The 22,896-nt window shown below is 39.8% G+C and overlaps 2 protein-coding genes across 4 annotated transcripts in view; both read right to left on the bottom strand.

Moving 5' to 3' along the window:
• Positions 1–1,412: 1,412 nt before the first annotated feature.
• Positions 1,413–9,912, bottom strand: LOC124038406 (protein scribble homolog). Its single transcript, XM_046354257.1, has 4 exons — positions 9,629–9,912; positions 7,177–7,482; positions 6,856–6,954; positions 1,413–3,251 (listed from the first exon to the last, which is right to left on the bottom strand). The coding sequence occupies exons 1-4, from the start codon at positions 9,749–9,751 to the stop codon at positions 3,099–3,101; spliced, it is 681 nt and encodes a 226-aa protein (XP_046210213.1). The 5' UTR covers positions 9,752–9,912; the 3' UTR covers positions 1,413–3,098.
• The window catches only part of LOC124038405 (leucine-rich repeat-containing protein 1-like), a 72,959-nt gene continuing 59,829 nt past the window's right edge, over positions 9,767–22,896 (bottom strand). The window contains exons 13-17 of one of the 3 annotated variants that reach the window (XM_046354254.1): positions 21,128–21,267; positions 19,236–19,355; positions 10,838–11,041; positions 10,376–10,612; positions 9,767–10,162 (exon numbers count right to left, since the gene is read on the bottom strand). In XM_046354254.1, coding sequence (XP_046210210.1) covers positions 9,920–10,162; positions 10,376–10,612; positions 10,838–11,041; positions 19,236–19,355; positions 21,128–21,267 — 944 coding nt within the window. In that variant the 3' untranslated portion in view covers positions 9,767–9,919. Of the gene's footprint in view, positions 10,163–10,375; positions 10,613–10,837; positions 11,042–17,871; positions 19,356–21,127; positions 21,268–22,896 lie in introns of those variants that run through there. The other 2 variants (XM_046354256.1, XM_046354255.1) reach the window with 2 other exon arrangements.

Raw genomic sequence — 22,896 nt, forward strand, 5'->3', positions numbered from 1 at the left:
GATGGAAATTTTGCCCTAATCTGATACAGAAAAGGGGTGATCAGATCAGTGGCAGTTCAAGGCGAAAATGATTAACCTGAATTTGAAAAGAAAGAGGGAAAAGGTTCAATTTGAATTGGAATATAATTATAATTTTCCATTTAGGGACAACTTATTTGCTTTGAACCAGTTATCTACATTATTTGGTTCAAAAATGATTTTAGCGATACGTTTTTGACTTTCTTGATTCGAAAGAAAGTGATATGTTAGTGTCAGCAAATAACAACCCAACCCAGTAGTAATTGATGTTCTCTTGTGTATGTGGCTGTGGGGATGTTCTCTGCACCATGGCAACACTATGAATGCACAGCAACCTGCTTCTGCCAGAAGGAACACTAAGGAATAACCCTGACTGACAGGCTATCCCTCACTCCACTGCATTTTGATGTATTGTGGTGTGTATTTCCTGAGAAATATGGATAACTTTTTCTTCCACTTCAAATTGTTGAGTGCAGACCTTCATTCTTTCTATAGCTGTTTCCAAGAAATGTGAACAAAAACATCAGAGCTCTGTCTCAGCCCTTCCTTCCCTTGTGGTGTCATCAGTCAGCGTCTGTCCAGACATATCATCGTGCTGCTCGACATATCAGTCATTGTGAGACATTAGTCTCTGAGAATGACAAATTAATGACAATGTATTAAACCAATAATGATTTAACAATAACATGATCTATCATCAAATTTGTAAACTTTCTGGCAATAATGACTTTGCACTGCTATACCCATCAGTCTCAGGATTCATACCGTAACAATTTATTAAAACACCTGCTAGCTTCTCCACCCTACCCAAGACAGTTTCACTAAACCAGATTCAGTAGATTTTCACTTCAACAGATGGAATTACATAACGTCTAAATCCAATACAAACGCACACATAATCTGTAGTAATATGATACTCTGCCATCTGTTTATATACAGTAGAAATGACAGCTTTCTTTGAAAAAATGTCAATCTTACATTTAAGTCAGGGAGCTCCACCCTTACAAGTTTATTTAATGTGCAGCATTGCAGAGTCAAAACCCTTACACTTTACATGTTTTTAAAAAATGTGTGTGTGGAAGATAAGGTAAAAAGGCGGGCACGCCGGAGGTCGTGACCTTGCTACTCCAGCTATTTGAGCAGAGTATTGAGCATCCTGCAGACTAGCTGGGAAAACCAAGCTGTTGTGGCCAATGGGATACAAGAGTTGCACCGGCACAGCAGAAACTAATCATAGGTCAAATAAAAGGTCCCTTTCAAACAAGGAACATAAATATGTAGCTGTGTCATTTGTACATGTACACCCTTTTGAAGTTGCACTTACCTCAATACAGGTTTCACAGAGCTTTAAAAAAGTTTGCAAAACAAAACTTTCAGATAACATTTTATTGAGAAATTAAGTATTTGGCAATATAAGAATGGTGAGAATGAACATCAAAATAAAATAATATCTTACAAGGAAAGTGAGGTCTAAAGTGTTCCATATTCTAGTACAGTAGCAGGTAACCAGTTAAGTACAATTCTTTCTTTGATTTTACACAGATTAGAATCAGTAAACAATGTATGTTTATTCAGAGGCAATGCATAACTAAAAACTCTGGCTAAGATTCTTGCAGAAAATGTGGGCACAACATAAATCTTTCATTATCGCCACAATAAGCCTCTCCTCTGCTGGTATACCAATGTTACCTTTCAGCGACAGCAGAGACTTGATGGAATAATGTTAAAGGAATACTGAGGTTTATTGCTTTGCTGCCTAGAATGATTTGTCGCAACTGACATATCATAACCTGAACATTGGTGCTTTTCAGCGTGGACTGAAGAGTAAGCAAGAATATTCTCTCAGGCGAGAGTCTTCATACACAATTTTTTTGAAATAACATTAGAAGTGGCCATCGTGTACACACGGTGGTGAGAATACCAAAGGCATTGGTGAGGCATCAAACCTGAGAAGTGTGAAATCAATTGATTTGCTATCTGTTTCGCAACATCACACTCTCTTAATTCAAAGTACATTTGAAGACATCACTACAACTACGACATGAAATACTCCTTTCCGAGTGACTCAGACCAGTATAGAAGTATTAAGAGGTTATGACATTAGACTGACTGGCCTTTCATACATTAGAAATATTTCCACCAGGTGAAAAGAAAGCATTGGGTTGCAGGTGTTAGGAGAAGGGGGTCAGGGTTCAGACTGTCTCCAGAGCCTCGGCAAGGACACACCCACTGTATAGTCACTCCAGGCATGTGACATTTTATCTAAGCTCCTATTGGGGAGAGTAAAAGGACATCTCTCTCTCGTGGCTAGGGGGGCATAACATTTGCCAAAACATCTGCTTCAGTGGCTCATTGGTAGAGGTAGCTAGAAGAATAACACTTTGCCCAACTGAACACAAACCTCTAAATTGAAAGTGCACAACAGATTTTAAGTGTCGTACAGATATTTTTCCTCTAAATGACTATCCTTTGTTTTGTGAATCTCCCTTTCAGAGACAGAGAAGCTGGAGTTTAACAGTACTATTTTTGTCTTGATTCATTGTGGTTGGTCTCCCACATGGCTGATGCAATGCAAAACAAGTCTATTGTTGTGCCAAAACAAAGAGTTTTGGCACAAGTTAATGAGTTAATTCCTGCCATGGTCTTAACATTTACTGTAGCAGCCATCAACATTAATTCAACAAAACAGTGGTGTAAATCATCCCAAAATAGCAGTGCAAGGACATTTTTACTAGTTTCTTAATCATGTAAACAAATCTTTAGCTGGAATATCATTTTTTAAACAAGTCAATCTATACAAAAGACAGGAGAAAGACAGTTCTCACATCATTTCAACCAAAAAAATGTAATATGTTGACGTTCAATCAATGTGGAAAACTGATTGGAAAAAGTCATCAACGTAAGGGAATTTCTTATTTTTTTCACCCAACTTTTAACCTAAATCCAATGACATGGTGACATTTTTGTTGATTTTACAACTCAACCAAATGTAAATCAAAACTACACGTTGAACATCTGTGCCCAGTGGATTGTGTATAACAAGTCAGTTGTTTTCAACATTGCAAACTTTAGTCATGTGGTCAGGGGGGATAGAGCGCACTGTTAAAGCACTCAGAGTGGATGTGGCTGTCAGGATCTTCAAAGTCCTCGAATGGCTCACTGCCAGGGTCCTGTGTCAAGGGCTCTACATCCTCGTCTGAGGTGGAGGGGTGGGTGAGGATAATCCGAGGTATCTAGCAGGAAATTGCCCAGAAATGGAACATTAATGGGTGGGAAATAAAATGAGTTTGTTTGAAGGCATACTGACATTTCACAATTGTTGTGATGAGTCCACATCTGACTATCTGTTGTCTAAATTTACACCACAATCCCAAATGAATGGAAAAGACACACTGAATAAAATGTGGATATTTGACGGTGTGTATCTTTTCGATTCATCTGGGGTTGAGGTATACTATAATAGGATCTAAACAACAGATGGTGTGAGACATGACCTAAACTTGATATTACACCACTTATGAGCTTAGAACACATCTGACAAACATTTGAAGTGAAGAATCCCGTTAAGGGCGTTTGATAGTGCTAATACTGTAAATGATGAATTATTCAACAAGAGTGTACATCTAAGGGACACTGAGATGACTGACGAGTTGCAAAGATTGCATCAGCATAGACACGGTGGGAAGATGTGTTGAGGTGGGAGATGCTGGAGGGGGCGGGCATGCAGCTCAGCAGACATTTAAAAAAATATATATTTTTATTTTTAGAAGGGTCTGGATTTTTTTCCCGTTTTATAAACGCATTTCATCCAATTCTACATCATTTATAGGATCAACGACATTAGCAGAATATTTTTTAATACCACACAAATGGCCAAATGCGGGCTACTACTGTGTGACTCACTATTCAGGTAGGATACAATTTCTTGTATTTATTATTATTGTGTATCATTGTTATTATTGAAGGCCTACTTAATAACCTAAATCTAAAAAAGCAAAATGTGTTTTGTTTTATTCTGTTGGGACATTTTCTTTGGTCAAATGAAGTTTCAACTGTAATGTTGTGTTTGCCGCAATATAATATCCTGCTCGTATTTTCACTATGAACAAAGTCTTGACTTACTTTTGTTATTACCCCAATAAAGTTTAGAAACTTTTGTGAAGGTTTGGTATGGTATGGCTATTAGCCTATTATACTGCAGGCCTATGATATGAAGGCAGTGCACACTTCCCCTCCAACTGACTCCGACAGTTGAACTTGAGGTGAGGAAGAAAGTTCATAGGAATAACTCTGGTAGTCCTCAATCTAACATTTTGATGAACAAATTAGCCTCCTTCTTCATGCCCATATCTGTATAGCCTATCTGACATGGATTAAGAAATGAGCCTCCTTCTTCATGCCCATATCTGTATAGCCTATCTGACATGGATTAAGAAATGAGCCTCCTTCTTCATGCCCATATCTGTATAGCCTATCTGACATGGATTAAGAAATGAGCCTCCTTCTTCATGCCCATATCTGTATAGCCTATCTGACATGGATTAAGAAATGAGCCTCCTTCTTCATGCCCATATCTGTATAGCCTATCTGACATGGATTAAGAAATGAGCCTCCTTCTTCATGCCCATATCTGTATAGCCTATCTGACATGGATTAAGAAATGAGCCTCCTTCTTCATGCCCATATCTGTATAGCCTATCTGACATGGATTAAGAAATGAGCCTCCTTCTTCATGCCCATATCTGTATAGCCTATCTGACATGGATTAAGAAATGAGCCTCCTCCTTCATGCCCATATCTGTATAGCCTATCTGACATGGATTAAGAAATGAGCCTCCTTCTTCATGCCCATATCTGTATAGCCTATCTGACATGGATTAAGAAATGAGCCTCCTTCTTCATGCCCATATCTGTATAGCCTATCTGACATGGATTAAGAAATGAGCCTCCTTCTTCATGCCCATATCTGTATAGCCTATCTGACATGGATTAAGAAATGAGCCTCCTTCTTCATGCCCATATCTGTATAGCCTATCTGACATGGATTAAGAAATGCATGCAGGTGTCGTTGCATATCTCTCTCTCTGGGCTCCTCTTCCTTTATTTATATACACTACCGTTCAAAAGTTTGGGGTCACTTAGAAATGTCCTTGTTTTAGACAGAAAATCACATGTTTTGTCCAATGAAATAACATCAAATTGATCAGAAATACAGTGTAGACATGGTTAATGTTGTATAGGACTATTGTAGCTGGACACGGACGGTTTTAATGGAATATCTCCATAGTTATAGAGGCCCATTATCAGCAACCAAGTTAATTGATCATTAGAAAACCATTTTGCAAATATGTTAGCACAGCTGAAAATGGTTGTGCTGATTAAAGAAGCAATACAATACAGTTGAGTATCTGGAGCATCAGCATTTGTGGGTTTGATATATATTATTTTTTAGATTAATATCATACAGTGGATGCCTAAGCCTATAGAAAAAATAAGAAAATGTTCTTAACTGACTTGCCTAGTTAAATAAAGGTTAAAAAAATATGCCCATAATGTCTTGATGCATTTAGTGCTCAAATCTCTGACAGCTGAACCATGAGGTGGACAATTATTATTTTAGGAATGTAAAAACAAACATAAATGTCAGGGAAAGAGCATACCTAGTCAGTTGTACAACTGAATGCGTCTTCCGCATTTAACCCAACCCCTCCGAATCAGAGAGGGGGTGCTTTAATCAACTTCCACGTCATCAGCGCCCAGGGAGCAGTTATTATCGGGGGTTAACTGACTTGCTCAAGGTCAGAATGGCCGCAATTGAAACAAGGAATAGTCTTTCTGTAATTTGTTAAAGGCTGTTTTTAAGGACGTGGCTTATTTGGCCAATATGACTTGTTTATTGATGGCGGCGTAGGTGTACTCCCTAATGTGTTACGCACCCGATGCATATGCATGACTGGTCTGGCACCAAATTCTCCTATCGGACATCCTGATATATACTGTATATAGTTTGCTACAAATAAACTTTCACTTGTTCCAATATATCAAGATAAGCTACTTTGAAAAACAGTGCTGCTCACTCAGAATAGCTCAAACGTTGTTGAGAATTGACAGATTCGTAGTCATTTGCTTTCCAAACAGTAGGTCTGTTTTTCTCGCTATTGTATTTTGAAATGTGTGAAGGGCAAACTGACAGCCATACAAATATAATCCATAGATGGCAGTTCCCATTCAAGTCAGGACTGGCAGCTATTGCTAGTGTACCCATCAGTTTACCAGTCAGTGCCAGGGTTAGAGGTTCCAAAATCATTGTATGGATTGTGTCTATGGCCACAATGCAACAAGCTGTTCTACATTTAGCGCTCGTACTGCCCAAATTGTGGCCTTCCCGCCTGTAAGTGTTTGTGATAAAACTTAATCCACAGCAATTTTTTTTAGAAGCTATTGAACCTCTGTAGCTGAATTACGCTCTCTGGTGTAGTATTTTTGTTTTCTTAATGACTGTTCAGACAGGAGTTTTGTGGAAAACATTTTTTGATACATTTTGGCAAGATCATTTACATTTATTAGGGGGTGCCACAGCACCCCCAGCACCCCTACTTCCCACAGCTATGTGCATCAGAAAGTCTTGCGAGGCTCTTAAAAAAATCTGTCCTGCCTTTGTCTCCTTCCCATTAACTGGACTGGTTGTTAAAGACTTGACCAGGTGAAAACCAGCCTAATGATGAGCTTCCACTAGCTGGCTTTCACCTTGTCAGTTTTTCAGACTAGTGCAGATAAAGGAGAGAGGGTGAGGAAAGGACATATTTTTTTGACCCCTGAGAAGATCCTTTTGCTTACCGTCATGGTATTTTTCACCACTTGAAGTGCATTGCTTTTAAACGAGACCTCCGGTTCTCGTTTTAAGAAGGACCAATTAAGATCGCTCTGCAGATCAGACTGAAAAGAAACAAAGACACAAACAATAATGAAAATCATAACCTAGCTGGAGAGAATGTTCAGAGAACACAAGACAGTATAATAATGGAGTCGTTTTAAAAGGACATCTTGAGGACTTTCTGATACCTGTGAAATATCCAACCTAAAATGATTCTGTTCTGCCTCACCTTTATTTTGTCAACACAATTATAGTTAGAGCCATTAGTGGTCAACTCCACTCACCCCTCCATTACCGTTACAGATTCCAGCCGCAATCCTCTTGGTCAGGTCACAATCCACAGAGGGCTCCGAACCTGGCTGCTTGGCCTTGGGTCGCTGGCGTCCATCCTCCAGGTCAACAAGCTGCCAGCTCATGAGAATGTCCGTCTCCGCGGTGACGGCAACAGTGCTTTCCTGCTGGGCCCGGCAGGCATGGAGGCGCGGGATAGTCCTCTCCCTCATGACTTTCATCTTGATGCAGCTCCCAGCATTCCTCAGGACAGTGACAGCCTCATGGTGGCTGACCTGCTGCATGTCCAGGCCATTGACCTGGATGGACAAGTGACAAATGATATGGTTGGATGCCAACAAAAGTAGAAGCAGGGGTCAAGGGTGGGTAATAGAAGCTATCGCATCAAAATGTGCATTCACTGAAAATAAACAGGTATATTTATGGGCCCACAATTCATATCCACATTTGGTCTAAGAGTTTGACATTTCATTTGTAGTGCCAATGAAAGGTCAATTCTTTGACCAATATCAATATCACTCATATATTGATATCTACTCTCTAGATATAGATATTTTAGTATACTTGCTTTAAGAGCAAAATATTGTTTGTTCTACAAACCAGCATAACTTTGTTGTAACAGTAGCCTATACAGTGAGGGAAAAAAGTATTTGATCCCCTGCTGATTTTGTACGTTTGTCCACTGACAAAGAAATGATCAGTCTATAATTTTAATGGTAGGTTTATCTGAACAGTGAGAGACAGAAAACAGCAAAAAAATCCAGAAAAAAGCATGTCAAAAATGTTATAAATTGATTAGCATTTTAATGAGGGAAATAAGTATTTGACCCCTCTGCAAAACATGACTTAGTACTTGGTGGCAAAACCCTTCTTGGCAATCACAGAGGTCAGACGTTTCTTGTTGGTCACCAGGTTTGCACACATCTCAGGAGGGATTTTGTCCCACTCTTCTTCTCCAAGTCATTAAGGTTTCGAGGCTGAAGTTTGTCAACTCAAACCTTCAGCTCCCTCCACAGATTTTCTATGGGATTAAGGTCTGGAGACTGGCTAGGCCACTCCAGGACCTTAATGTGCTTATTATTGAGCCAATCCTTTGTTACATTGGTCGTGTGTTTTGGGTCATTGTCATGCTGGAATACCCATCCACGACCCATTTTCAATGCTCTTACTGAGGGAAGGAGGTTTTCATCTAAGATTTGACGGTACATGGCCCCGTCCATTGTCCCTTTGATGCGGTGAAGTTGTCCTGTTCCCTTAGCAGAAAAACACCCCCAAAGCATAATGTTTCCACCTCCATTTGTGACCGGTTGAGATGGTATTCTTGGGGTCATAGGCAGCATTCCTCCTCCAAACAAGGTGAGTTGAGTTGATGCCAAAGAGCTCCATTTTGGTCTCATCTGACCACAACACTTCCACCCAGTTGTCCTCTGAATCATCCAGATGTTCATGGGCAAACTTCAGACAGGCATGTATATGTGCTTTCTTGAGCAGGGGGACCTTGCGGGCACTGCAGGATTTCAGTCCTTCACGGCGTAGTGTGTTACCAATTGTTTTCTTGGTGACTATGGTCCCAGCTGCCTTGAGATCATTGACAAGATCCTCCCATGTAGTTCTGGGCTGATTCCTCACCGTTCTCATGATCATTGCAACTCCATGAGGTGAGATCTCGCATGGAGCCCAGGCCGAGGGAGATTGACAGCTCTTTTGTGTTTCTTCCATTTGCGAATAATCGCACCAACTGTTGTCACCTTCTCACCAAGCTGCTTGGTGATGGTCTTGTAGCCCATTCCAGCCTTGTGTAGGTCTACAATCTTGTCCCTGACATCCTTGGAGAGCTCTTTGGTCTTGGCCATGGTGGAGAGTTTGGAATCTGATCGATTGATTGCTTCTGTGGACAGGTGTCTTTTATACAGGTAACAAACTGAGATTAGGAGCACTCCCTTTAAGAGTGTGCTCCTAATCTCAGCTCGTTACCTGTATAAAAGTCACCTGGGAGCCAGAAATCTTTCTGATTGAGAGGGTGTCAAATACTTATTTCTCTCATTAAAATGCAAATCAATTTATAACATTTTTGACATGCGTTTTTCTGGATTTTTGTTTTATTCTGTCTCTCACTGTTCAAATAAACCTACCATTAAAATTATAGACTGATCATTTCTTGTCAGTGGGCAAACATACAAAATCAGCAGGGGATCAAATACTTTTTTCCCTCACTGTACATGCAGAAAAAGAGGCTGTCTAACACTGCAGCCAACAGTTTGTGTCCATCTAATGGCGCCCTCCGCTGGCCAGGAGGTGAATTGCAATGGCCTCTTTTACTAAGCCTGGTATGGAGGGGATGTGGGCTGGCGATTTATCATATGGTGGTCAAAAGACCTACATGTAAATAATCAGAACGGCTAAAACTACAGGGACTATAAACATGGGAGGATGTTTGGGTCCAACCTCCAGTACTCTGTCTCCAATGTGGACCCCCGCCTTTTCTGATGGCCCTCCTTTCGACACTCTGGAAATAAAGATGCCCTGAAAAAGGAAAATATACACTAGTAGAAGTACAAAAACTGGCATTTAAATAGTGAACATGATCAAAGGACATTTTTTAATCAACTGTGGTTTCACTGCGCCTCCAATAATCTGAATCTGGATTTGTCTGCATCTCTCATGCTTCTTAAATAAGTCAGCTGAGACCTACCACTGAAATGTAATATCAACTACTTAGAATATTTACTTGTTATATTACTGCTGGCTAACATTTCTGCCATTAATAAATGCCACTCCACAGATATTATTATTAGCTATGGTTATAATGCAGGAGGTGGTGCTTCGATTGGAGTTGCAGCAGTGTCGCATCAAGTCTGACAGCACTGCTGCTCCTGCGATAAGGCTGACCTCATCACGCTCCTTGTAAGGCAGAGAGCCCTTCCCTCCTGCAATGCTGATTCCCAGACTGCCCCTCTGGCCGCAAACTTTGATCTGTAGCTAAGTGGGGAAAAAACACAATTAGAGTACAAATGAGCCTGTATCTCAACAGAGCGACCTACAGAAAGAACTTGGCCTGGATACAAAATGAAAAATGATGGTACGCCTCTACCACAAAGCTTCTATACCATGGGACTTGCATTTTAGCACTAGTAGGAATTGAAGTTTGAAAAACAAATGGAATACATTATATCATAGGGCGTGCAGATTTACTCTTAAGGGCACTTTGGAGATGACCGAGTCGTGTGACGAGGTCCTGTCGGCAGCCCCAGCTTGGACCTGTTTCCCGGAGCTAGCAAACTTTTCAGTGCTATGTGGGGGGGACTGGGGACTGGGCCCTGCTTGCTGAGCTCTGCATCGCTGCAGTTTCCTGTCCTCCTGGATGTCTCCTCTGTCATGCCTGAACCTCCTGGGAATCCCCTCTCCCTCAGAGAAATGGACAGAACCATCCTGGGAGAAGGGAGGGAGAGAAGGAAGAGGGAGAGAAAGAAACAAGTTGAAATCTGTAGCTTTCAGCAGCTTAAGTACAACCTTTTGATCTTGACTTCTGGAGACAGAAAACAATATACCCAATAAGTGGGACGTCAACAAAGTGAGACCTCAAAATCTAAAGAAAATCGAATCAAATCAAAGACAACAATGAGACAGATAAGGTCAACGGAAGAGTATGCTCACGTCTTCAAGCTGTTCCTCCTCGATCTGCTCAGCATCCTTCTCTGGACTGGAGCAGCGTCCCCTCACGCTGTCATTGACGGGGAACAGGTTGAGGCCCCCATGCAGGAGCTCCTTGGAGGCTCCCACCCAGCGCAGGCCAGAGATGGGCCAGTTGTGGCTACTGCTGCGACTGGAGGATGTGTTAGCCTGAGCATTTCTACACCCCTGGAGAGTCAGAAAATATCATGCATAGCTAAACATGTTATGATTAGTCTACAATGATTGTGGATCAGAACTAATTTTGTTTATTGAGATTACATTTCAAAGATAAATAAATCTGCTTTAAAATTGAGTCATTTAGTTTTAAACTGAAATAGTGCACAGTTTTAGACTAGTGTACTCACAGTAACACAATAAACATTTGTATATACCAGTCAGCTTACAACCTGCCTTTACTTTTCTTTTAAGTTCATAAGCAGGAATGTACACGACCGACACAAAAGCATGTGGACACCACTTCAAATTAGTGGATTCAGCTGTTTCAGCTAAAAACCGTTGCTGACAGGTGTATAAAATCGAGCACAAAGCCATGCAATCTCCATAGACAAACATTGGCATTAGAATGGCCTTACTGAAGAGCTCAGTGACTTTCAACATGGCACTGTAATAGGATGCCAGTTTATCAAATTTCTGACCTGGTAGAGCTGCCCCAGTCAACTGTAAGTACTGTTATTGTGAAGTGGAAACGTCTAGGAGCAACAACAGCTCAGCCGCGAAGTGGTAGTCCACAGAATGGGACCGCCGAATGCTGAAGCATGTAGCGCATAAAAATTGTGTCCTCAGTTGCAACACACACCGAGTTCCAAACTGCCTCTGGAAGCAACGTCAGCAAAATAATTGTTTGTCAGGTGTTTCATGAAATGAGTTCCCATGGCCAAGCAGCCGCACACAAACCCAAGATCGCCATGCGCAATGCCAAGTGTCGGCTGGAGTGGTGTAAAGCTCACCGCCATTGGACTCTGGAGCAGTGGAAATGCATTCTCTGGAGTGATGAATCATGCTTGAATCCGGGTTTGGCGGATGCCAGGAGAACGCTACCTGCCCCAATGCATAGTGCCAACTGTAAAGTTTGGTGGAGGAGGAATAATGGTTCGGGCTAGGCGCCTTGTTACAGTGAAGGGAAATCTTAACGCTACAGCATACAATGACATTCTAGACAATTCTGTGCTTCCAATTTTGTGGCAACTGTTTGAGGAAAGCCCTTTCCTGTTTCAGCATGACAATGCCCCTTAACACAAAGTGAGGTCCATAAAGAAATGGTTTGTTGAGATCGGTGTGGAAGAACTTGACTTGCCTGCATAGAGCCCTGACCTCAACCCTATGAATTGGAACGCCGAATGCGAGCCAGGCCTAATCGTCCATAATCCGTGCCCAACCTCACTAATGCTCACGGCTGAATGGAAGCAAGTCCCCGCAGCAATGTTCCAACAACTAGTGGAAAGCCTTCCCAGAAGAGTAGAGGCTGTTAAAGCAGCAAAGGGGGGACCAACTCCATATTAATGCCCATGATTTTAGAGTGAGATGTTCAACGAACATGTTTGTACATACTTTTGGTCATGTAGTGTATGTGAACTGTGTCGAAGTGCTGTGAAATAGCCAAGACCCCAAAAGCTATTTAATTTGGAAAAATTCCAATGAACTCCATCTTAAAGGCCTAGAGCAGTCAAAAACAAGATTTTTCTGTGGTTTACACACACACACACACACACACACACACACACACACACACATACATACATACATACATACATACATACATACATACATACATACATACATACATACATACATACATACATACATACATACATACATACATACATATACTGCATGTGTTACCATGAAATGATAATGCCCTTTTAGTGTAAGAGATGTTTGAAAAGTCCAGCTGAAATTTCTGCCTGTTTTGGTGGGAGGGAGTTTTGGCCTTTCATGGTAACACATGCAGTAAAGTAGTTAATAGACCAATAAGAAAAGAGTTCCAAAGCTCTCTGCCAATAACGGCTAATTATCAGTTTTACCTTGCCCATTCAAATCACTCCTAGCAAAATCCTTGTTCGAGAGGTTTTTCTTTGCTAAGCTATTTGTTTATTTTTTACGATTTTAATTTAAAAACAAATCAGGTACTTAATTGTTAACCAGAAAAGATTTGATAAAGTCAAAATAGCTGAATTGAACATTTAAGGCATTGCTGTTCAAAATGAGATAAATCCAGAAGTTATTGCACAATAAGAATACAAAGCCAGGAGGAAACCAGATGCACATTATACATAAATTACAATTTAACACAGAAAAATGTGTTAGATTATGTATTGTTAAGCAACAATACACTTTATTTGATTATGAACTAAATGTAAATGTTCCTTTAGATCATTGGCACTAATAATGCTCAGATTAAATATTTGTATTTTTGAAGGATTAAAATGGAATCATGATACAGTGAGTTCACTGTGCAGGCACTAGACAGACTGCCAAAAAAATCACCATGGCATGAGGAGGAATGCTATGTACAGTGCCTTGCAAAAGTATTCGGCCCCCTTGAACTTTGCGACCTTTTGCCACATTTCAGGCTTCAAACATCAAGATATAAAACTGTATTTTTTTCTGAAGAATCAACAACAAGTGGGACACAATCGTGAAGTGGAAAGACATTTATTGGATATTTCAAACTTTTTTAACAAATCAAAAACTGAAAAATTGGGCGTGCAAAATTATTCAGCCCCCTTAAGTTAATACTTTGTAGCGCCACCTTTTGCTGCGATTACAGCTGTAAGTCGCTTGGGGTATGTCTCTATCAGTTTTGCACATCGAGAGACTGAATTTTTTTCCCATTCCTCCTTGCAAAACAGCTCGAGCTCAGTGAGGTTGGATGGAGAATATTTGTGAACAGCAGTTTTCAGTTATTTCCACAGATTCTCGATTGGATTCAGATCTGGACTTTGACTTGGCCATTCTAACACCTGGATATGTTTATTTTTGAACCATTCCATTGTAGATTTTGCTTTATGTTTTGGACCATTGTCTTGTTGGAAGACAAATCTCCGTCTCAGTCTCAGGTCTTTTGCAGACTCCATCAGGTTTTCTTCCAGAATGGTCCTGTATTTGGCTCCATCCATCTTCCCATCAATTTTAAACATCTTCCCTGTCCCTGCTGAAGAAAAGCAGGCCCAAACCATGATGCTGCCACCACCATGTTTGACAGTGGGGATGGTGTGTTCAGGGTGATTGCTTGTGTTGCTTTTACACCAAACATAACGTTTTGCATTGTTGCCAAAAAGTACAATTTTGGTTTCATCTGACCAGAGAACCTTCTTCCACATGTTTGGTGTGTCTCTCAGGTGGCTTGTGGCAAACTTTAAACAACACTTTTTATGGATATCTTTAAGAAATGGCTTTCTTCTTGCCACTTCCATAAAGGCCAGATTTGTGCAATATACGACTGAGTGTTGTCCTATGGACAGAGTGTCCCACCTCAGCTGTAGATCTCTGCAGTTCATCCAGAGTGATCATGGGCCTCTTGTCTGCATCTCTGATCAGTCTTCTCCTTGTTTGAGCTGAAAGTTTAGAGGGACGGCCAGGTCTTGGTAGCTTTGCAGTGGTCTGATACTCCTTCCATTTCAATATTATCGCTTGCACAGTGCTCCTTGGGATGTTTAAAGCTTGGGAAATATTTTTGTATTCAAATCCGGCTTTAAACTTCTTCACAACAGTATCTCGGACCTGCCTGGTGTGTTCCTTGTTCTTCATGATGCTCTCTGCGCTTTTAGCGGACCTCTGAGACTATCACAGTGCAGGTGCATTTATACGGAGACTTACACACAGGTGGATTGCATTTATCATCATTAGTCATTTAGGTCATCATTCGATCATTCAGAGATCCTCACTGAACTTCTGGAGAGAGTTTGCTGCACTGAAAGTAAAGGGGCTGAATAATTTTGCACGCCCAATTTTTCAGTTTTTAATTTGTTAAAAAAGTTTGAAATATCCAATAAATGTCGTTCCACTTCATGATTGTGTCCCACTTGTTGATTCTTCAGAAAAAAATACAGTTTTATATCTATGTTTGATGCCTGAAATGTGGCAAAAGGTCACAAAGTTCAAGGGGGCCGAATACTTTCTCAAGGCACTGTAATGTAGCAGTACTGTTTTCAGAGATAATTAGTTCTTGTGAAATTAGATTCTTACTGGACGGTATATCGGTCTACATTTCAGATGAAAGGAAACTTTTTTTCTCCAGTCTCAATTAGTTTACATTCTTGTTAATTATTTTACACACTTAAGAACTGCATGCTCATGCAATTCAGTGCCGGTCACGACCAGCTCTATGCATATTTATCAGTAGATGATTGTATTTCATTTCTGTCAGGTTTCAGAGACAAAGCACCATGTACATTATTGCAGCTGCTAAGACCAAAGGATATTGTAGCAATCTAGAGGTTTTAATCAATTATAGAAGTCTACTGACATGGCAGGAAACAGTGAGCTCTGCCTTTCCAGGAATGATGAAATCAGAGAGACAGTCCCTTTGGGAGATGTACACACTTCCTTTACAAAATGGCAGATAAGGAAAAGTAAGCTACACAGTTCTATTGGTTATCTATTAAGGACCAGAACACTTCAGAAGCAGGGTGATATCGTGCCTTCAGAAAGTATTCACAAACCCTTGACTTACATTTTGTTGTGCTACAGCCTGAATTTAAAATGGATTAAAAATGGGATTTATGGTCACTGGCCTACACACAATACCCCATTATGTCAAAGTGGAATGAAGTTGTTTGAAATGTTCACAAAGTAATTAAAAATTAAAAGCTGAAATGTCTTGAGTCATTAAATATTAAACCCATTTGTTATGGCAAGCCTAAATAAGTTCAAGAGTACACATTTGTTTAACAAGTCACATAATAATAAACTGCATGGCCTCTGTTTAATAATAATAGCGTTTAACATGATTTTGGAATTACTACCTCATCTCTGTATCCCACACATACAATTATCTTTAAGGTCCCTCAGTCCCACAGTGAATTTCAAACAAAGATTAAACCACAAAGACAGGAAGGATTTACAATGTCTCACAAAGAAGGGCACCTACAGTATTAGTAGATGGGTAAACATATCCCTTTGAGCATGGTGTTTCAATACACCCAGTCACTACAAAGATACAGGCGCCCTTCCTAACTCACTTGCCGGAGAGGAAGAAAACCACCCAGGGATTTTAAAACAGAGTTTAATGACTGCGATACGAGAACTGAGGATGGATCAAGAACATTCTTGTTACTCCACAATACTAAACTAATTGATAGAGTGAAAAGGAAGCCTGTACAGAAAACTATTCCAAAACATGCATCCTGTTCTCAATACAGTGTTATGTTTGGGGCAAATCCAATACAACACTTTTTTATTTATTTAAAAAAAAAGGAACCTTTATTTAACTAGACAAGTCAGTTAAGAACAAATGCTTATTTACAATGACGGCCTACAGTGTGTTAACTGCCTTGTTCAGGGGCAGAATGACAGATATTTACCTTGTCAGCTCGGGCCAACACTAACCACTAACCACTAAGCTATCTGTATACTCCATATTTTTCAAGCATAGTGGCGGCTGCATCATGTTATGAGTATGCTTGTAATCATTACAGACTGGGGAGTTTTTCAGGATACAAAAAGAAACTGAATGGAGCTAAGCACAGGCAAAATCCTGGAGTAAAACCTGGTTCAGTCTGCTTTCCACCAGATAGTGGGAGATGAATTCACCTATCAGCACAGGCAAAATCCTGGAGTAAAACCTGGTTCAGTCTGCTTTCCACCAGATAGTGGGAGATTAATTCACCTATCAGCAGGACAATAACTTAAAACAAGGCCAAATCTATACTGGAGTGGCTTACCAAGAAGACAGTGAATGTTCCTGTATAGCCGAGTTACAGTTTTGACTTAAATCTACTTGAAACCCTAGGCAAATCTTGAAAATGGTTTTCTAGCAACGATAAACATCCAATTTGCCAGAGCTTGAAGTGGTTTGAAAAGAATAATGGGCAAATATTGTACCATCCAGGTGTGCAAAGCTCTGAGACTTGCCCAGAAAGACTCACAGCGGTAATTCTAACTTGTATTTACTCAGGCGGGTCAATACTTATGTAAATGAGATATTTCTGTATTTAATTTTCAATAAATTAGCAAAAATGTCTAAAAACATGTTTCACTTTGTCATTATGGGGTATTGTGTGTAGATAGGTGGGGAAAATATATTTCATCCATTTTAAATGCAGGCTGTAAGAACAAAATGTGGAATAAGTCAAGAGGTATGAATACTTTCTGAAGGTACTGTAGACTTGAAAATCATACAAGCTGTTCAGGGGATGTATAATTTGCCTTTACAATCCTAAATAAAACCAGGGAACAGTTAGGGATAACGATACCCATTGCATTGTATTAATACAATATAAACATCTACTTGAGATAAACAAATGGAATTTAAACTTTGTGAATGCAACATTGAATGCAGTCCATACTTACACTCATTTCAAGACAAGCAGACTTCACATACAGCACATGACAGTTAGGTGAGGTGTTGCATACTATATATACAAGTCATGCAATGCAAGTTGGATGGACAAAACAGGAGATGAATGGTTGAGGAAAAAGTACTAACGTGTGAATGACCACCCTAATGAGCTTTTTATCAATGGGCTTTGTTAAAACTGAGTGATTTCCTTAAAAAAATAAAATAATTAAACGGTTAAAATCTAATCCAATTTTAATGGCAAATACATACAGTATTTAAGAATAATCCAATGATAACGGGCTTGTGCGGCTTGAATACAAAAAATATGGCGTTTATGATTTGACATGTTAACAGTTATGAGACGTTAGATGACGTGTTAACAATTGTGAGATGGTGAAGCAAAAACAGAAGGTCTACATTTTTCATAAAGGACTAAAGGCTGAAACACTAAAGACTAATGGACTAAAAACGAAGTTAAGGGGAATAACGAATCATGTTTGGTTTTAAACCCATTTTATTTTATCAGTGGTTAAAAGTCATCCAAATCTGTAGGCTCAGTGTCCATGCCAATTTCAAATTGTGTTTTTGTGCAGCTTGATCATTAAAATAAAATAATTTTAAAAGAAAGATGAAATCCACATTAAAACAAATTTATATGGTCCTCTCCTTGAAATACATTTAAAACAAAAAAAGTTAAATCAATGTTGTAGTGTACCATTCCGTTTTATTAAGACGCAATAAACTAAGAAGTGCATTAGTGTATGCTTAAACTGCATTTTCAAAAGATTCCACCCTGGTTCTTATTACCTTGTTTGTAATGAAATTGGCCATTGAAAGTCTAAGCTCATGTGTTAAAGGGAGAAAGTGGCAAATGTTAAAATGCAGCTGTTTCTGGTATCTGGTATTAAGAAAACATTTCAAAGCAGTGAATCGCAATGAAAGAAAGTAAGACAGCCTTGTCACTTCCACTCAATCTGTTGTGGGAGAGTGGTTACGGTACCTGTTCCAAACTTAATTACAAAATTACCAAACATGTCTATGTAAAAATGAGTTTAGGATTTGATTAAGAAGTTTGACAATGGAGTAGAAAAGAAGATTCGAGGCTGTCTACTCACCCAAAGGGAATTATATTGTTTTGATAAGACATTAGCAACTGCATTTTTTTTTTACTTAAAAGGAAAACACTAAAAAGGAAATAAAATACGTACCAAATACCAAGATAACATTTTTTAAATTCTGCGATAGTTTAAGAAACTTGCTATACATTGTTTTAATTTACACCATCTGAGCTGCCAAAAAGTATAAAAGTATCGATATTCACAAATGACTATACAATAATCCTTAAATCAGTAGGTCCAAAAACTAAGTATCCCCAAAATGTAAAAAGAAATATTCCCCCAGTATTTAAAAAATAAAACAAATATATATAAAGATGTCAACAATATTTAATATACTTAAGACTTACAGTAGTGCAACTACCTATTGTCTGTAAAAAAAAAGAAGGAAAAAATACATCTTTAAAAAGCACTAACTTTAAAAAATACCTTTAAAAAGGAACACACCTGTGCATATTATTGCGGTTTGAAAAGATAGCACAATAGTTTGAAAAGAAGGCACATGGGCCCTGGTAGTCTGAGGCAGATACCGTGCAGGGTATTGGAGATGAAGTAAGATACTGGACAAGAGGATCACAGCAGAGTCCCAGGGATGAGCTGCAGGAGGGGTAGGTAGATCACAGCGGGGTTTGTGGGGAAAAGTAGGTTCAGGGGGTTGTGCAGGAGAACATGGTGAGAGACACAAGAGGTAAGAATGTTTCTGAGGTAAGAGTCACACAGACGTGGTGACTGTAGCATTATTGACCTCGTTTTTGTTGGAATCCAAGCCTTTGGCAGCGTTCAGGTCGTTGCGGAGGTTCTCCGCTGCTTTCTTCATAGTCTTCAGCTCGCCTGGATGAGGAGTGGCCCGTCGCATCAGCGTTCCCTGTGGGGAGGAAATAAAGAGGGACAGGGAGGAGAAACAGTGAGACGGATCTGTAAGACTGAATGGACCCAGATTAATCAACAGGTCTGTCATTCTGTCATGTATTATATTACCTTCATAGCAACATATATAATATGTTATACACTCAGTCACCAGTTTATGCATGGTTCATTCCTACAGACAGTGAGTCACATGGCCATGAGTTGCTATATACTATAAAGCAGGCAGACAGGCATTCAGTTACTGTTCGATTGAACATTAGAATGGGCAAAACGGGTGACCTAAGCAACTTTAACCGTGGTATGATCCAGTATCTCAGAAACGGCCGGCCTCCTAGGCTTTTCATGCACGGTAGTGTCTAGGCTTTCCTGAAAATAGTGCAAAAAACATCCAGTAAATGGCAGTCCCGTGGATGAAAACAGCTTGTTGATGAGAGGTCGAAAGAGAATGGCAAGAATCGCTCAAGCGAACAGGTGGGCCACAAACAGGCAAATAATGGCGCAGAACAACAGTGGTGTGAAATTTGCATCTCAGTCCTGGTCACGGATGTGCTATTGCAGCAAATGACCACACCAGGTTCCACTCCTATCAGCTAAAAACAAGTGGCGGCTCCAGCGGGCACGCAATCACCAACACTGAACAATTGAGGAGTGGGAATAAAATATTGCCTGGTCCGACAAATCCCGGTTCATGTTGTGTCATGCTTATGGCAGAGTCAGGATTTGGTGTAAGCAGCATGAGTCCAGGGCCTAGTACACCTTGGGTCCCTTGATACCATTTGAGCAACATTTCCATGACCCCAAATAATTCAGGCTGTTCTGGAAGCACGTGGTTATGATCCGGTACTATATTGGTCTACCTAATAGACTGGCAACTGAGTGTACATATGCACTTGGACATACATTAAGGTCCAAAATTATTGGCACCTTTGACAAAATATGTTTCTTTAATACTGTATATATATTGTATGCTAAAGAAAATGAGGATACTATTTTATACTTAATACAGTTGCACAGAGAGAGATTTTGTTAAATCAAGTCATTTTTTCTCAAAAAGCTAGGGTTAAAAATTATTGGCACCTCTGTTTTCAATACCTTACCTTCCAAAGATAACACCTATCCATACGTAAAAATACAAATGTGCGCATGACTAAGTTGGCTTTAGATAAATGCGTCTGCTAAATGGTATATTCTATTATTAATGGAATTGAGCCCTTTTCTAAAAAATATTTTATGAGACTTGAATTGAAGAGGGCAAGTCCATAAGTGCAGACGAAGGATATCAAGGATCAGGAAAAACTGTATGGAGGAATGGTCTAAGATCCCTTTAAAAGGCTCAGTGCAGTGAGTTATTGAAAGGTATTATTGAAAACCAGGGTGCCAATAATTTTGACTTATCTTTGAGGAAAAATAATATTAAATTGTTAAACAAAATCTTTATCTGAGCAATTGTCTTTTTTTCCCTTTTACATACAATATAGCTCAGTATTTGTATTATACAGTCTTTTTTTTCTTATCTTTATCAAGGCTAACAATCATTTTGGACCAGTCTGTAATTTAAAAGATCTGAAAGATCAAACCTAGTTTTCAACCAGTTAATGGACTCAACAACGCTTTATATTAGTTGAATACATATATCTTTAAATCTCTATTCCTTGTTTAGTGAGTATTGACAGTTGACGTTTCAAACGACCCCTGTGAATGGTGAAAGGTCTTTTCGACCTCATCGCCTCCTGTCATTCCCCTTCACACACTTCTAGCGCTTCACCTCACCTTTTCATCATCCTCGTCATCGTTATCATCCAGGAAGTGGATTGCACTGATCCTGTTCATGGCCCTGTCATCCCAGGTGTCATCCACCACGTCATTCACCAGGCTTTCCAGAGCACCGCAGCGAGCAAGGTTGTCTGAGCCTAAAACAGGATACATTTGATGTGTGTGTGAGGATAGTAATCATTCACATCTTTATTAACTTCACTAGGGTAAAGGGCAGCATTAGGAATTTTTTGATGAAAAGCATGCCCAAATTAAACTGCCTGCTACTCAGGCCCAGAAGCTAGGATATGCATATAATTGGTAGCTTTGGATAGAAAACTCTAAAGTTTCCAGAACTGTTAAAATAATGTCTGTGAGTATAACAGAACTGATATGGCACTCGAAAACCTGAGGAAAATCCATCCAGGAAGTACTATTATTTTGAAAGGCTGTTTTTCCATTGAAAGCCTATCCACCATACAAAGACTTAGGACCCAGTTCACAATCTCTATGGTTTCTTCTACGTGTGGCAAGTCTTTAGGCATTTTTTCAGGCTTTTTTTTTTTTACTCTGAAAAACGAGGGAGATACAGCACTTTCAATGAGTGGACAGTGGATATTTCCAGACACGAGTCCAGCGCGTGATCTATTGACAAAGCTTTTGTCCGGTTGAAATACTATTGATTATTTATCAACCTGAGGATTGATTTTAAACATCATTTGACATGTTTCTACGAACTTTTATTGTACTTTGATTTTTCATCTGGATGTTGAGAGCGCATTTTGTGCCTTTGGATTACTGAACTAAACGCACCAACAAAACTGAGGCTGTTGGACATAAAGAGGGACATTATCGAACAAAACAAACATTTATTGTGTAACATGGAGTCCTGGGAGTGCCACCAGATGAAGATCATCAAAAGTAAGTGATTAATTTTAACGCTATATCTGACGTTTGTGGCACCTCTCCTTGGTTGAAAAATGGCTATATAGTTTATGTGGCTAAGCGCTGACCTAACGCAATCGTATGGTTTGCTTTCGCCGTAAAGGCTTTTTGAAATCTGACACAGCGGCTGGATTAACAAGAAGTTTATCTTTAAAATGGTGTATAACACTTGTATGTTTGAGGAATTTTAATTATGGGATTTCTGTTGTTTTGAATTTGGCGCCCCTGCTATTTCACTGGCTGATGTCGAGGTGGGACCTCCGTCCCACCTCGAAACCAGAGAGGTTAATAATCGGCTTTTCAAAATTATGTTCACATGCATGCTTGAAATGTAAGACCTGTGTAAAAACAAACACAAAAGTGGCCTGAATTAACCAACGGATTACAATCAATGTGTTTGGTATGATTGCGTCACTCAATCTGCACCCCCAACCCCCCAGATGAGCGCTTGGAAACATCCAGATCACAGTTTCAAATCCCAGCTTAGTCACAAGCTTAGAGCTAGACAATCTCCCCCCAAATTCGAGCTCACTGACTTGACCTCCACAAGTTGTAGATCCTCATCTGCTGCTCCACAAGTGAATGAGGGTCATGGAATGGAACATAAGCACATAGTCCTCTCATTCCGAGGCACGTCAGGGACTAAGGGGGATGGGCGTAACAAGGAACATGTGTTAGGGAAGATTCTGAATTTGTTGGTAACATATTTAAGATGTTTAATATTCATCAAATATGTGTAAGTTAATTCTCATCAGAATGGTATTTTTGTATAATACTGTGGCGAGGTTGCAGTTATCTGTTCTATGTCAAGACTAAGTTGCATGGGCCACTGAGAGGGGAGA

This window comes from Oncorhynchus gorbuscha, linkage group LG06, assembly GCF_021184085.1.
Source record: "Oncorhynchus gorbuscha isolate QuinsamMale2020 ecotype Even-year linkage group LG06, OgorEven_v1.0, whole genome shotgun sequence".
Lineage (NCBI taxonomy): Eukaryota > Metazoa > Chordata > Actinopteri > Salmoniformes > Salmonidae > Oncorhynchus > Oncorhynchus gorbuscha.